The sequence below is a fragment of the Patella vulgata genome, chromosome 7 (assembly GCF_932274485.2).
Source record: "Patella vulgata chromosome 7, xgPatVulg1.2, whole genome shotgun sequence".
Classification (NCBI taxonomy): domain Eukaryota; kingdom Metazoa; phylum Mollusca; class Gastropoda; family Patellidae; genus Patella; species Patella vulgata.
Genome location: NC_065885.2, coordinates 42,199,547 through 42,213,890, shown reverse-complemented (window position 1 = coordinate 42,213,890; position 14,344 = coordinate 42,199,547). Strand labels below are relative to the sequence as shown.

At 32.6% G+C, this 14,344-nt stretch overlaps 1 protein-coding gene across 7 annotated transcripts in view; it reads left to right on the top strand.

Moving 5' to 3' along the window:
- LOC126828395 (tetraspanin-4) overlaps positions 1-14,344 on the top strand; it is a 222,763-nt gene that overhangs the window by 166,596 nt on the left and 41,823 nt on the right. For all 7 annotated transcript variants that reach the window (XM_050558183.2, XM_050558178.2, XM_050558179.2 and 4 more), the window contains one exon: positions 13,181-13,255. In XM_050558183.2, the coding sequence (XP_050414140.1) occupies positions 13,181-13,255 (75 nt within the window). The remainder of the gene's footprint in view (positions 1-13,180; positions 13,256-14,344) is intronic.

Below are 14,344 nucleotides of genomic sequence, written 5' to 3'. Positions count from 1 at the left end.
AAAATCTCGTAGACGCTCTAGAGGCGATTGATTTTAGATTTATACACAGTGTTAGGGTCATGAGATGAGGAATCCTATTGATTGTCAACGATTTTCGATAATTACTGCCAGAGTTATGGCCCTTGGTCACTTTGAGAAATGTTGTGGACGCTCTAGATGCTAAAGTTGGTATCCGATTGACTTTAAATTTATACATAATGTTTAAGGTCAAGAGATAAGGAAGCCTATTGATTTCCAACGATTTCCGACAATACTACCAGAATCATGGCCCTTGATCACTTTGAAAAAAGTTGGTATCCGATTGACTTCAGATTTTTACACAATATTTAAGGTCATGAGATGAGGAAGCCTATTGATTTCTAGCTATATCCGATAATTACTTCCAGTGCTATTGCCCTTGGTCACTTTGAAAAGTCTTGTGGGCGCTCTAAAGGCTAATATTAATATCTGAATGACTTTAGATTTATATACAATGTTTAGGGTCGGCCTTCTTTGCAATTCATTGACCTTTTTAAAAATTATTTTTATCTTGTAGTTTATTCATTTTGAATACATATTTATTTATGTTTTATATTATACAGAATGTTTAATATTTCAAAAATCTTTTTTAACAGAATTTCGTAGCAAAATATAAGTGCAATGTGTCTGAATTCAGTGAAAAATAATCATTTCTATAACATTCGATAGATTGAAATTGCATATCAATGCACTTAATCCTTCCTTAAACTACCCCCCCCCCCTCCCCCCCCCCCCCCGGAGATGACTGAATAATGGGGTGATTTAGTCAACGATTAAGTACAAGTCAACGTTCCAGAATACCACATTTTATGGTATTCTCAAACAATGATTAACTCAATTATTAGGCTAAACAAAGTTTATAAAAATCATAGCTTAAAATTTAATCAGCTTTTCAGAATATGGCTGGTGAGAAAATCAGAGATTAAATCTATAATTAGCACTAATCCACTTTTTAAAATTATGATATTTGATTGCAATGGACAACTACTATAAATCAATACGATCATATTGATATCAAAAACTTGTTTCTAACATCTTACGATTTTTATACGCCCACATTGAAATCTGGTCGTATATTGTCGTCGCCCCCGTCCGTTCGTTCGTCCGTCCGCCTGTCAGTCGGGAGTCCACAATTGCTTGTGGGCGCTCTAGAGAAATGAAATGGGGTTTAACGTCCTACTGTTCTGCTCCTATACTGGGCTAATGAAGACGAGCATACGCCATAGTGTGCTATGAGGGAAATTTTGCCCGGGCAGCGGCACTATCACCTACTCTTATATCGAATTCCAATTGCCAAGGGATCTTTTACGTGCATTCCAATGTATACACGGGACCTCGGTTTTTCGTCTTATCCGAAGGACTAGACAGCTGTTCTTGTCAGACCCTCCGTTCTGCACCACTGACAAGGGGAAACCACGTCGGAAAAGACGCTCTAGAGGCTAAAGTTAATATCCGATTGACTTTAAATTTATACACAGTGTTTAAGGTCATGAGACGCCCTTGATCATTTTGAAAAATCTTGTGGACGCTCTAGTGTCTAAAATCAATATTCATTACCCTGTAGCAATAATCCAACGAAGACATTGTATGTCAAAATTAATTTGTAAAATAAGCAGTTGTCGAGAAATAGGCAATTTTGTTTGCGTCACTTTTCTCGTTATTTCGCCTGTAAAAGAGTCAGTTATCATTCGATTTTCAGTTTCTTTTTACCATTTGATGCCTAATGCCAATTTTGACTAGGTCAAACAAATTTAACATTTTCACTGTCACCGGAAATGACGTCATTTCGGCAAAAACTTTTAGCCTTAAAAATACATATTTTATTCAAATGAACAAGTAGAATGGACCCATACGATCATACAGATACCACAAAATGGTTTCTAACTTGTAAAGTGTCAATTATTCGATTTTCATAAAATTTTCACCAAATGATGTCTTATGCCATTTATGACTTCTTAAAACTAATTTAAAATTTCAGTATCACCGGAAGTAATGTCATTTTGGCAAAAACTGTATTTTTAGCCTTCAAAACAAATGTTTTTTTATTTAGGTGATTTATATTTATTATTCGTTTAGCATTATGATATTTGATTCCAATTGACACATTGATTGGATCAATACGATCATATAAATTGCTTTTCTAACATCTTCCCATGTCGAGAAATTCCCATTAGAAAGTCAGCTAACACATAGAATTGATATTGTTGGATTTGGTTGATTCTGCGTCTATTTTATAACACGTATGCAATGCTTATGTGGAAATCTGTTTAACGGTTTCATTGGTACCGGATGTGACATAAGTTCAAGGGTAACGTGGCACCGAGGGAAACGTGGTACCGGTGAAACCCGTCATTACTACCTCACAGTTTTAGTTATTATTATTATTATTATTATTAATATTATTATTCTTTTTCCACTTTGATTAGATCTCAGCAACTGCCTGTCGCATCGTTACGATTTCTTCGGTTTTACTGAGACAGTGGGTGTGACTTAGAGGATAAAGCTATTTTGAACGTTATACGACAATGCAAAATGTCCGAAATCACCGAAGCTATCGTTTTTAAAAATATTGCAGGAATATTGACAATAATCGTTGGATTTTAACTTTCGATACATTTTGACACTGCCGGAGACAGGGCACATAGCTACGCTACTTTTGATTTTTGATTTTCAGCAAATCTTTGCAGATATTAGGCGCCAAATTTAGAAAATTTTAATTTTTACACAAAAACTTTTTTATTTATGAATATTTTTTGGTCATGTTTTACACAGAATTAAAGAGCCATCTGTCTTGAGCAAAAATGTGATATTCTTTTGTCTCAGTAATTTTCCTTGGCCGCCATTGGCTAATTCAGTTTTTCAGTCCTAGATTAATTATTTATTGTTCGATTTGTATAAAACAAAGTTCACATGCTCCGTTGTCCCAATTGTCATTTTTTGTTGTTACCGATATAGTTATCTGTCGGCACCGAAAGTGGCGTAATTTTACCAAAAACTACAATTTTGACAGTTCGGTACCACTTTTCGAAAGCAAATATTATTTTTTTGAAAACAGATATAACTAAAAGAGTGTGCCCTTAAAGGCAAATTCCATTAAGAGGTGAAAAAAGGTCTAAAACTGACCTATTTACATCTCATTCAGGCTTTTCAGATTTTAAAATATTTCTACGTAACTTTTATAAACTTGTAACTATAATCCATACGAAGAAAATGTATGTTAAAATTAGTTTGTAATGTAAGCAGCTGCCTAGAAAAAGGCAATTTTGCACAAGTCACCGTTTTCAATAGTTTGCCTGTAAAAAGGTCAATTATTATTGAATTTTCATAAAAGTGACACCATTGGATTCAAAAAGAACATATATTCGTCATATCAAATTGATTGCAATAAAAATTAACACCGGAAGTGACGCCATTTTGTCAAAAACTGCATTTTTAACTTTTAAAATCAATATTTTTTCAATCAAGAATTATTTAATAATGTATTAAATATTTTAACTTTTAGTTTAAATTCACATATTAATAAAATTCATACGGTCATATAGATATAGATATCACAAAATTGTTTCTAACTTGTTCGGTTGCGGGGAAATAGACGGTTTTCTACAATTATTATTCGATTTCTATAAAATTTCCACCATGTGATGCCTAATGTCGTTGGCGATGTCATAAAACTAATGTAACATTTTTATTATTACCGGAAGTAATGTCATTTTGGCAAAAACTATATTTTTAGCCCCCAAAACAAATATTTTATTGTAATGAGTTATATTTATTATTCATTTAAAAATATGATATTTGATTCCTATTGGCAAATAGTATGAATCAATGTGATCATATTGATATCAAAAAATTGTTTCTAACCTCTTCCCTTGCCGAGAAATAACCAATTTTGTCAGCATCACTTTTTACGATTTTTCGCATTTTAATTTCAATTTATGGGTTCTGGGTTAATTAATTTTTGTCTGATTTGTATAAAACAAGGGCTCATATGCTCCGTGGTGCAAATTCTCAACATTTTACTATAGATAAGCTTTTCTGTCGACACCGGAAGTGACGTAATTTTGTCAAAACTTCAGTTTTGACGTGTCGAAAGTTCTTCTCAAAGGAAAACATTAATTTTTACAATTTTGAAAGATCAAGATGAATGCTCCTACTAAAGACGCAAAATATGTCGGGCTTAGTTTTTTATTTTTATTTTGAATTTGCGCCATTTTAATTTAAGGATGATAAAATAGGGATAATAATGGGCTATTTACAATGCATTCGGGCTTTTCATATTTTAAAATATTTCTTGACAACTTTCATAAACCAGTAACATTAATTCATACAAAGACAATGTATGTCAAAATAAGTTTGTTATATTAGCATTTGCCGAGAAATAGGCAATTTTGCATCAGTCACCTTTCGCGTTATTTTGCCTGTAAACGAGTTAATTATAGTCCGATTTTAGATTTTTCTTTACCAGGTGATGCCTCATGCCACTTTTGACTAGGCGGAAACAATTTCACATTTTCAATGTCACCAGACATGGCGCCATTTCGGAAAAAACCCTGTATTTTTAGCCTTCAAAACAGATATTTTATTCACATGAGTCTGATTTGTAATGTTTTTAAAATTATGGTATTTGATTCTAATTAACAAATAGAATGAACCCATACGATCATACAGATATCACCAAATGGTTTCTAACTGGTGCGGTTGCAGAGAAATAGACGATTTTCTACAAGTCACTTTTTAAGGTTTTTGGTCTATGTTGTATATGTTGTACAAAACATGTTGTAAAGAGCATATAGAAAATATTGGATGAAGTCAGAATTTATATAATTATTCAGAAAGTGAATGTCTTGTCTTATGCCAAATTCTTGAATAAGAGCACTCTGTATGGTCCAATTACTTTATTATTACAAAAAGAGAATACCTTAAGTTGGTATGTCTGTAACAAATTACAATATAATTTAATCAAATAAAGTTATTTTAGAACGTCTTTAGATTGGTACACAGCGAGACTAATTTTTAAACTGGGAGCAATTTTGGTGATTTATCTAATTATGTTAGGGTATACTACAATCTCAGACTGTTTGAACTAATTTCTAGTTAAATATAGTAAGTATGGGCTGGATTTATCAACTATATGTCAGAATCATGACGAAAGTTGTACACGGTTATTTAATATATATATATATATATATATATATATATATATATATATATATATATATATATATATATATATATACATAAATAAAATAAAAAAATCCGCCCAGATAAAAAATTCTCCACTTTAAATCATTCTGACATATATTAAATCATATAAGCTAGCTGTCTGCCTTCTATGGGCGTCTTCAGATATTAATAATGTATACAAAATATTACAAATACGATACATATATACATTCTTAGAATAATAGATTTCCATGACAATGGATTAATAATAATATTAGATAACGTACAACAAAAGGTTTAAAAGTATATAATACATAACATGACATAAATCTACATAGTCTTCCTGGTATAGTTTGACAATGGCCAATATAGGAACAATGAGATGAAATAAAGGTTCATAGACCAATTATGTAATCTGGCTATAATAAAACTTAACCTTTCATTAATTTACATAATCTTCCTGGTATAATTTGACAATAGAACCATACAGAAGTAAAGAGATTAATTAAATGTCAATAGACCAATTAGGTAATTAGGCTGTACATTTATTTATATCCATCTTATTCACTAATAAACCGATTATAGAGAAATAAAGGTATACAGGGTTTTAAAATCCCCTTAAATAGTGTTGAAGTAAAAAGTGTAAAAACATATATTAAAATTATATTTAAATATTATTAAAATAATAATAGGGTGGGAAGGGTGCAAATCAAGCATTTAAATCTGGTTTGAACCGGTCAATAAAGTAAGCTTCCATATTCCGCCTCTTGATAGTATTGTCAATATCGACCTTATAAAAAGGAAAAATACTAAATTTAATATTTAAGTTCTTAGCACAAGTATTTAATTGTTTAGAGACTTTCAAAACAGGATTAATTTGTAAAATCTGTTGCCTATGAATATATATATATATATATATGGGGTCAGGTGGGGTGTTAAATAATAGAAAATTACTGCTAATCTTATCTGTCTATATATTCGTTAGTTTAAAACTATTTTGGGAATTTAACCTGGTACGGTATTAAAACAATGTACTTCAAAGATGCATTATGTAAGGTTTATATAAAGAGCTGGGCGTTCTTGCTATAATAGTTTCAAAATAGATAATTCGAAATTAATATATTGAAAAGTTCATTCAAATTACTTTATTCTGAGCGAAGTTATCACTATTTGAAATTTTGACTTGGATTGTTTATCATCACAACAACGTTACTTGCTAATCGAGACTCAGTCTCGCTTCTCCATTTTTAAATTAAATCATTAAATGGCGATTGTATTTTAATTTTTTTTACATCTGTGCCGTGTCTAGAGAGTTGACTATAGGCTTTTCATGTGAATAAATGTCGAAATAATAATTTATATATCTATTGAGGCCAAAATAAAACCCTTTATTTTATGATCAGTAGTGGAATACCGTGTTTTATCAGTGAAATAAAAGTGTTATTCCACTGGCTAGCAGTAGTCCATGTTGTTTTTACCTAAAATGATTGTAAAATCATAAAATAAATAGAACATTTGTCGTTTTGTCGTGAATAGCATATTTTATTTCATCTCTAAGCAAGAAAACGTTTATATTTTCACTCATGCTACGCATTCGTGAAAATAAAAGTTTTCTTGCTTCTCGATGGAATAAAATATGTTATTCACTCTAAAACGACAAATATCCTCTATGTAATATGCAGATTTGCCATCTTTAATATTAATTTATATATCATTTGAAACCAAAATAAAACCCTTTAATAGGCAAGTTTAGCTTGTATATAATGCATCTTTAATATTAAAACCAATCTCTCAGTATATCTTTCACTTGACCGACACAGCGAAAGCATTGTACGCAATGTGTACATGCCAAACATTCTCATGGCCAAAAGATGTAAACATGCTTTATGTTCGCGAATGGCGTGCCCACACATTTTGAGGTGTGTAGAAAAAGTGGTCAAGTTTATATGTGTCCTATGGGTTGTTTAAAGAGGCATTATGCGATAACTAAATGTGCCTCTACAGGATATTTTCATGGCTTTAAATGTTACATTTATTCCCATGCTAAGACCATACTCAACTCTAAAGACCATTGGATGGTTTAGATATTGAGTAGATTATACAAGATCAATAATATCTGCGTGAAACTCTAGTATGACCCGTATTTTGACATTAAAGACCCCACCCACCCCCTCCCAATCAATTAATAGAGTTTTCAGCGTACAACTTTTCAAGTTATTTTCTGGCACATTTATATTTATATACATTGAAAAGTTCCATAGTACTAAACTTTATTAAGTGAGGGGAGGGGTGGGATGTAAATGTAAATTATTTTCTTGCACATTTGTTATTACATACCTTGAAAAAGAACAAAATTGAAATGGCACTAACATGTATTAAATAAGGAGGGGCGGGGGTATTTAACGTCAAAATACGGGCCGTAACACAAAATACAAGATATCGGAATGTATACCATTAAAAAAGTCCGAATACATTTTCAAAATTGTAAAATATTTTCTGATATATTCATATTTACGTACCTTGTTAAAGCAGATATAATTTGGATCGTCTGAAGTCTATTTAGTGAGGCGATGGGTTATTTAAAAGTCAAAATACGCGTCTTAATGCGAAATTCCAGTTTTCGTAAAATGCTTCACCGGAAAGTATTTGTCTATCGCTCTTTGAATATACGAGTATTAGCTATTTTACTGCCACATTCAGGATTACATGATTTAGAAGAGATAAAGCCCTCTTTCGTTTGTCCAAAGAAATATGTCGCTATCAAATAATAACCTAATTACTAAAAATAGACTACTTTCAATTTATTTTATTTAACGTTAGATCAGATTAACAATATATATATATAACACGCACGCGATTTCAGATTTCACTCAAGTCACGGTCATCGAGCGGTATTTCTTATTGTATGTATGTTTGCTTGATTCTCCTTTGTTGTATGGTGACTTATTGTATGCCAGGTTGATTTCCGCTTATGTCGTCATAATGTTCCGGTTCGGTGAATTTCGAGAAATGTTTTTGGAGAAATGTTATTGAAGAATTAATGTTTTTGGAGAAATGTTTTGCAAGATTTGCATTTAGAAATTTGTATTTAGAAATTTGTTGTTCAAGATTTGTTTTTCGTTGTATGTCTATGATGAAATGTAAATGTAGATTATTTTTTTGATTTACTAAAATAAATTTTGTCTATATATTAAAATAAAATTAAATTAAACAAAAATACATTTTACAAATCTGATATGAAAAATGTCTAATTTGTAAAACAAATAATGATTTAAGATATAAATGTTAATTTTAGTGTACAAATGTCGAAATACGACAACAAATGAAGAAATAAGATGTAAGGACTGTGAATTAAGAACTATGAATTAAGAACTAAGAATTAAGAACTATGAATAAAGAGCTGTTTGGTCTTCAATATTTTTCAAGATGGCTGCCGCTGATCTTACAATATACCCGTCTATTTTAAATATAGTGTTGAATTTATTGGCTGCTTTAGAGGTATACCATGTGTCCAGATAAGCTGTAACCTTGATAGAGAGCAGGGCATAAAGGATCCTTTTCAAATTTTGTTAGCAACCATGTTGTCTATGATTATATATTTTGCGAGACATACTGATGTGTTGGCGTTTTTCCACGCGTGAGTGGCTATCTATAAAAAAAAATGACTGGATTACTTCTCTATTGTCTATTTCAGAAGGGAAAACTGTAGCAATAATGTTTCATCCGACTGACACTAACAGGAAAATAGACTTAAATCTTAGCGGCTCAAAAATAGAATTCAAAACAGAAACCAAATTTTTAGGAATGATATTTGACTCCAAACTTTCTTGGAAACCACACATAGACAGCATAGTAAGTCGCACATCGAAAACACTCAACTAAATGAAATACATCAGAGGAACGCAATGGGGCGCAAATAGAAGCACTCTTATGTTAATATACAGAGCACTCATCCGCTCGATAATCGACTACGGATGTCTGGCTTATGCAAATGCAAGTGATACACAACTAAATAAATTGAACATAATAGAAGGTAAAGCATTAAGACTAGTAACAAGAGCAGCAATAGGAACCAAAACAGTTGCCCTTTTACAAGAGATGGGAGAACCCCCGCTCGATCTCAGGCGAGAGGAACTGTCATTCAAGTACTGGGGTAAACTGCAAATGCTAAAAGAAAAATGTCCGACATATAAGTGCCTCCAACAATTCAAACGCATAGGCTATAGAAAAAATACGCGTCCCATGACATTCGGGCAAATGTCAAACGATGTCTTAAATAAGCACGATTTAAAAGGAACAATCATAGAAACAAAAACTTATCCCGTCACTCCACCCTGGCAACTAAACGATCCAATCATCAACACGCACCTAATTAACGTTACAAACAAACACGCTAATCCCATAGAGGCTAGAGCACTAGCATTAGAACTAATAGACACCAAATGGGCAGACTATTTTAAAATCTATACAGATGGATCGAAAAATAATACACAGGGATTAACAGGGTACGGCATTTTCATACCCAAAGCAAAGCTAAACATCAGGAAAAGGATACCAGAACATTGTTCTGTGTACACGGCAGAACTGATGGCCATTAAAACTGCAATAGAATGGCTAGCCACGCAAACACACCAAAAAGCCGATATCCTATCAGACTCCCTAAGTAGCATCAAATCCATCGAATCAGATTATTCCAAAAGCAGACAGGGCATAATCCACCAAATTAGGGATATCAATCAAACAATCAAGAATAACGGAAGATAGGTAGTCCTTGCATCCCCCCCCCCCCCCCACATCAATATTTTCGGCAAGGGTTGTCACTAAATGATATAGAAAATTTAGAATACAGCAGTAAGGAATTCACAAGCATAGCTAAAATTAAAAAAGCATGGAAAACCCGTCTAAAACAAGAGAATACTCATCGCTATCAAATTGATAGCAATCTTGCAGACAAGGTTTACATCAATCATCCCTCAATTAAAATATGCAAACTCATCACGAGGCTTAAAACGATAAACGTAATAAAAGACTTCACCTTTACACCAATTAAATGCCCATGTGGACAAATTGCGACCACGTCACAACAGCTAATCAACTGTAATCAATTAAACATAGAACGTCAATCCGTAATTAAGAATCTAGCAGAGAGGGGAAAAATTCTGTCTCAAATCTCTCCTTTCTCCACAACCTGACGATAGATACTGGACATCACAACTTGTCTGGGATTTTATTGAGAATATAGGGATTACCAAATATATAAAATAATAAAATTAATCAATTAAACAGTAGGGCGGAACGTAAAAATGTCCTCTAGAAGGAAGCGTAAACCGCCCTACATTAATAGTAAATATAGGCATGACCAAATACATAAAATAATAAAATTAATCAATTAACAGTAGGGCGGAACGTAAAAATGTCATCTAGAAGGAAGCGTAAACCGCCCTACACTACTAATAAAACTCCGATAAAATTAATAAATCAATTAATAAAATTAATCAATTAACAGTAGGGCGGAACGTAAAAATGTCCTCTAGAAGGAATCGCCACCTGTCCTACACCACAAATAAAAATATTAATTAATAAATCAGGGTGATAGCGCAAAAATGTCCCCATAAGAGGGAAACGCTACACACTCTGTAATTTTCTTTACACTTTTATTTATTTGACTAAATAAGTATTGATTGTAGATCATATTAAGCCACCATATATGTATTATTGTATTTATTAACTCCTAATAAATTTTGATTGAATGTATATCATACTAACTTGCCATAAATGCTTTTTTTTCTCTCTTTTTTCTTTTTTTTTTTCCTTCACCCCCCCCCCCCCCGAAGCCTTACTAGACGAAATAAAAACAAAACCATCACAAGACCAGCTACTCTTTTTTCTCGAGCTTTCTCTTTTCAGGCGCTGGATTCTTCCTTCAGAGAACCAACAACAATGGAATGAACAACAGAAATAATGACGAAATCAACCACCATACCGGACAACAAAACCAAATGGAAGGAAAAATGGTCCAGGCCTTACACTCACCAACAAGCCCCAAGGAAGAGTTGCACCGCCCTGCCATTCAACCGGACAAATCGACCAGACCGACGAAAATGACCTAAATATATATATATATATATATATGTACATACTATGTCTAAATGTTTGTCTCTGTCCAAATGTTTGTCCACATTCATGTCTGTTTTGTTACAAATTCGTCTGTTTTGTAAACGTCCACTGGCACCTCTTTATTCTTTGCACCTGCTATCTCATGTCTCTTGCTGTTATCTATTGTCTTCTGTACATATATATAAAAACCTAATTATCCTCTTTTTCACTAATCACATTGTAAATTATTGCACCTTGTATACATAACATGTTATTGTCTGCGATATCACCTCGGTGGAAGCGGACGTAAAATACAACTAACTAACAACAACAGTTTCTTCAAACAATCCGATTCGTGTTTGTCACTGCGGGAATATTAGGAATCATGTAGGATTATAGGTACACTGGTATATTTGATGATGATTTAAGAGGGATATAAAGCGATATTGATCTATATAATATAGTAGAAGAAAGAGTTATTGACAGCAAGGATTAACATAAATTTGAAAATGCTATATGTTGCTCTGTAGTTCTATTAAAAACACAATATTTCAGAATGAAAGGCAAATGCAGACTTCCAGTGCATACACATTTTAAAAAAAAGTCTTATACAGAAAACTCTAACATTTATAATCGTGTATTTGCCCATTACTTTCTAGTGCTATGTGGTATCTTTTAAGGTCAAAATCTGTAAACCTTTAATTGTATAACGGGTACTTGATTAGATTGATATGATATCCTATTGTAACTTTTGCTACTTCTGAGTGAATAATGTGCGCTTTATAAATGTTACCGATTAAATAACGCCTTATAAACCTTATAAACCTTTTCGCACAATAAAGCTATAATAAAGACGCGGTTAAGTTTAGGACAATTTTGGTGGAATAGTATATATATTCAAAAGGACTGCTTTCCATTTTCCTAGAAAACCAACCAAACAAACTGTTTTTGTGGATCATGCAATCATTTTATGAAGGAATTAGTACTCTTTGTATTTTTAATAAACTTGATTAGATGGGTTGTTTCAATGGCATTCAGTAATTGAACTGGAATATACAGGTCACAGTTTTATGGAATACAATTAATGCTTATTACTGAGCGACGTTTCGACTAGACTTCTTTAGTCATTATCAAGCAATGAATTGTGACTACTGACTCTGTGTTGTGACTACTTACTCTGTGTTGTGACCTGTATATTGATTAGATGGGGCCGCCGTTGTTCAGCTGTTTTCATCAGGTGTGTTTATTCTATGACGTCACGGTATTACGTCTATTTTCAGTTATCTGGCTGTTTTTAGATTTAATTATCTATAATACGTTTCCTCGTTTCACGAACTTTCATATCAGTATTGCTCGTTTAGTACACTTTCTCATAATGGCACTTTTCTTTAAACATAAAAGCTCAATATTCAAAGTTAAACACCTTCCAAAAGTTGATAGCCTACAGGCGCGGATTCACAGTAACAACTAATATTTATAATTCTTTTAATTCTTTTTTTATAAAGACGGTGAAAGTAACTCTATGGAATAAAAGTATCAACATTTTATGATACTATACACACTGATCGTCTTATAAATATGTTTCTAATTTAGAAAATGCGATATTACATTAACAGTTATATAGTAGTTCATCATCATTGATAAGTGATGTGATGTGAAAAACAAATATTACCTTTCACCGATTAAACACTCTAGAGACAGATGTCAGTTATCGCTTAATAGAATCCTTTCGTAATGAAGATGAACAACTGGATATTTAAGTCTTCATAAGTTTCTTATAACTCTCTAACGCAACCTTCGTCTTTCCACTAAATCAGTCGAGATTTGTGTCGATGGCTTCTGCAGAAGAGTTCTTTGACGGCGTGTTTCAAGTTTACTGACAACCTCGTATATCTCTTTTCAGGATGCCAAAATGGGATTAAATGGCTGTGGTAATTTTCTCAAGTATTCTATGTTCCTCTTCAATGCAATCATATTGGTAAGTTATTTTGACAGTATAATTTTGCTTCAGCTGTTTTAAATACCGCCACATTGGTGACTCTGCATAAACTGTATATCACAATATGAAAACAGGACCTAAGTCATAATATGAACTAAAATGTAGACTAGCATTTTATAGTTGAATTATGTCCATATCTTTAATACTGGTTCTAGTACCACAGTCTTCAATAGAGCAACTATATTCTTTGAATATTTAACGTTAGATAAATAATACAATTAAAAAGCTAATATGGAAAGGGTAACGAATATATAAAACAGCTGTTGTTATTATATCACCGATTCTAGTACAAAAATGTCGATTACACCTGAAGACAATTCAGAAATTTTATTTGACCAGGTGTAAAATCTATATGGCTTCGAGGTAAAACATAGTTTCTGATTGGAGACTAAGAATTTTGGAGAAAAGTTTCGCAATTCCTGAAGTATTACCAAGCAATATACAAATCTGTGTCTATAGTATAAGTAAAATTTATGTTGGCGAAATGAAACTACACAATTTGTGCTAAAGTTTTCACAACCGAAGTTGCTCTTTAGGCATTTATTATAACATTAATTTATTAAACAATAACTATTATGACGTCATAATGTCATGGTTACATTTAGAATATTCTACTATTAAGTGCAGGGGGACTGCACCACACATAATTTACACAGATATGCCCAGAAGTTTCAAAATTGTTTTATCAAGTAGCCACCACATGGTTTCCCGATAGAAAATTTGGTTCCAGATCGATATCTGTTTTCGATCATGGAGAAATAGGCTCCCGCGGAAAAAAATAATAATAACTAGACCTGCAAGCAGCACTGAACCGGCTTTCAGGAATCAGACAGGAAGTGTGTCATACAATAGCCCATTTATCGAGCTACCAAACGATACTTTAGATGTTTTGATCCGGTCACACCCGACGGCGAAATCCCGATTGTTCCAAGAGCACCGATTTTTTTACTGTCTTTTTTTTTTAAATATCGAATATTTTTTTGACTACTTCCTGTTTACGGATCATTATCGGGATAGATTTAACAAGTGCTATGGGAACTTAACTTCCTGTACCAGAAGTTTCAGAAA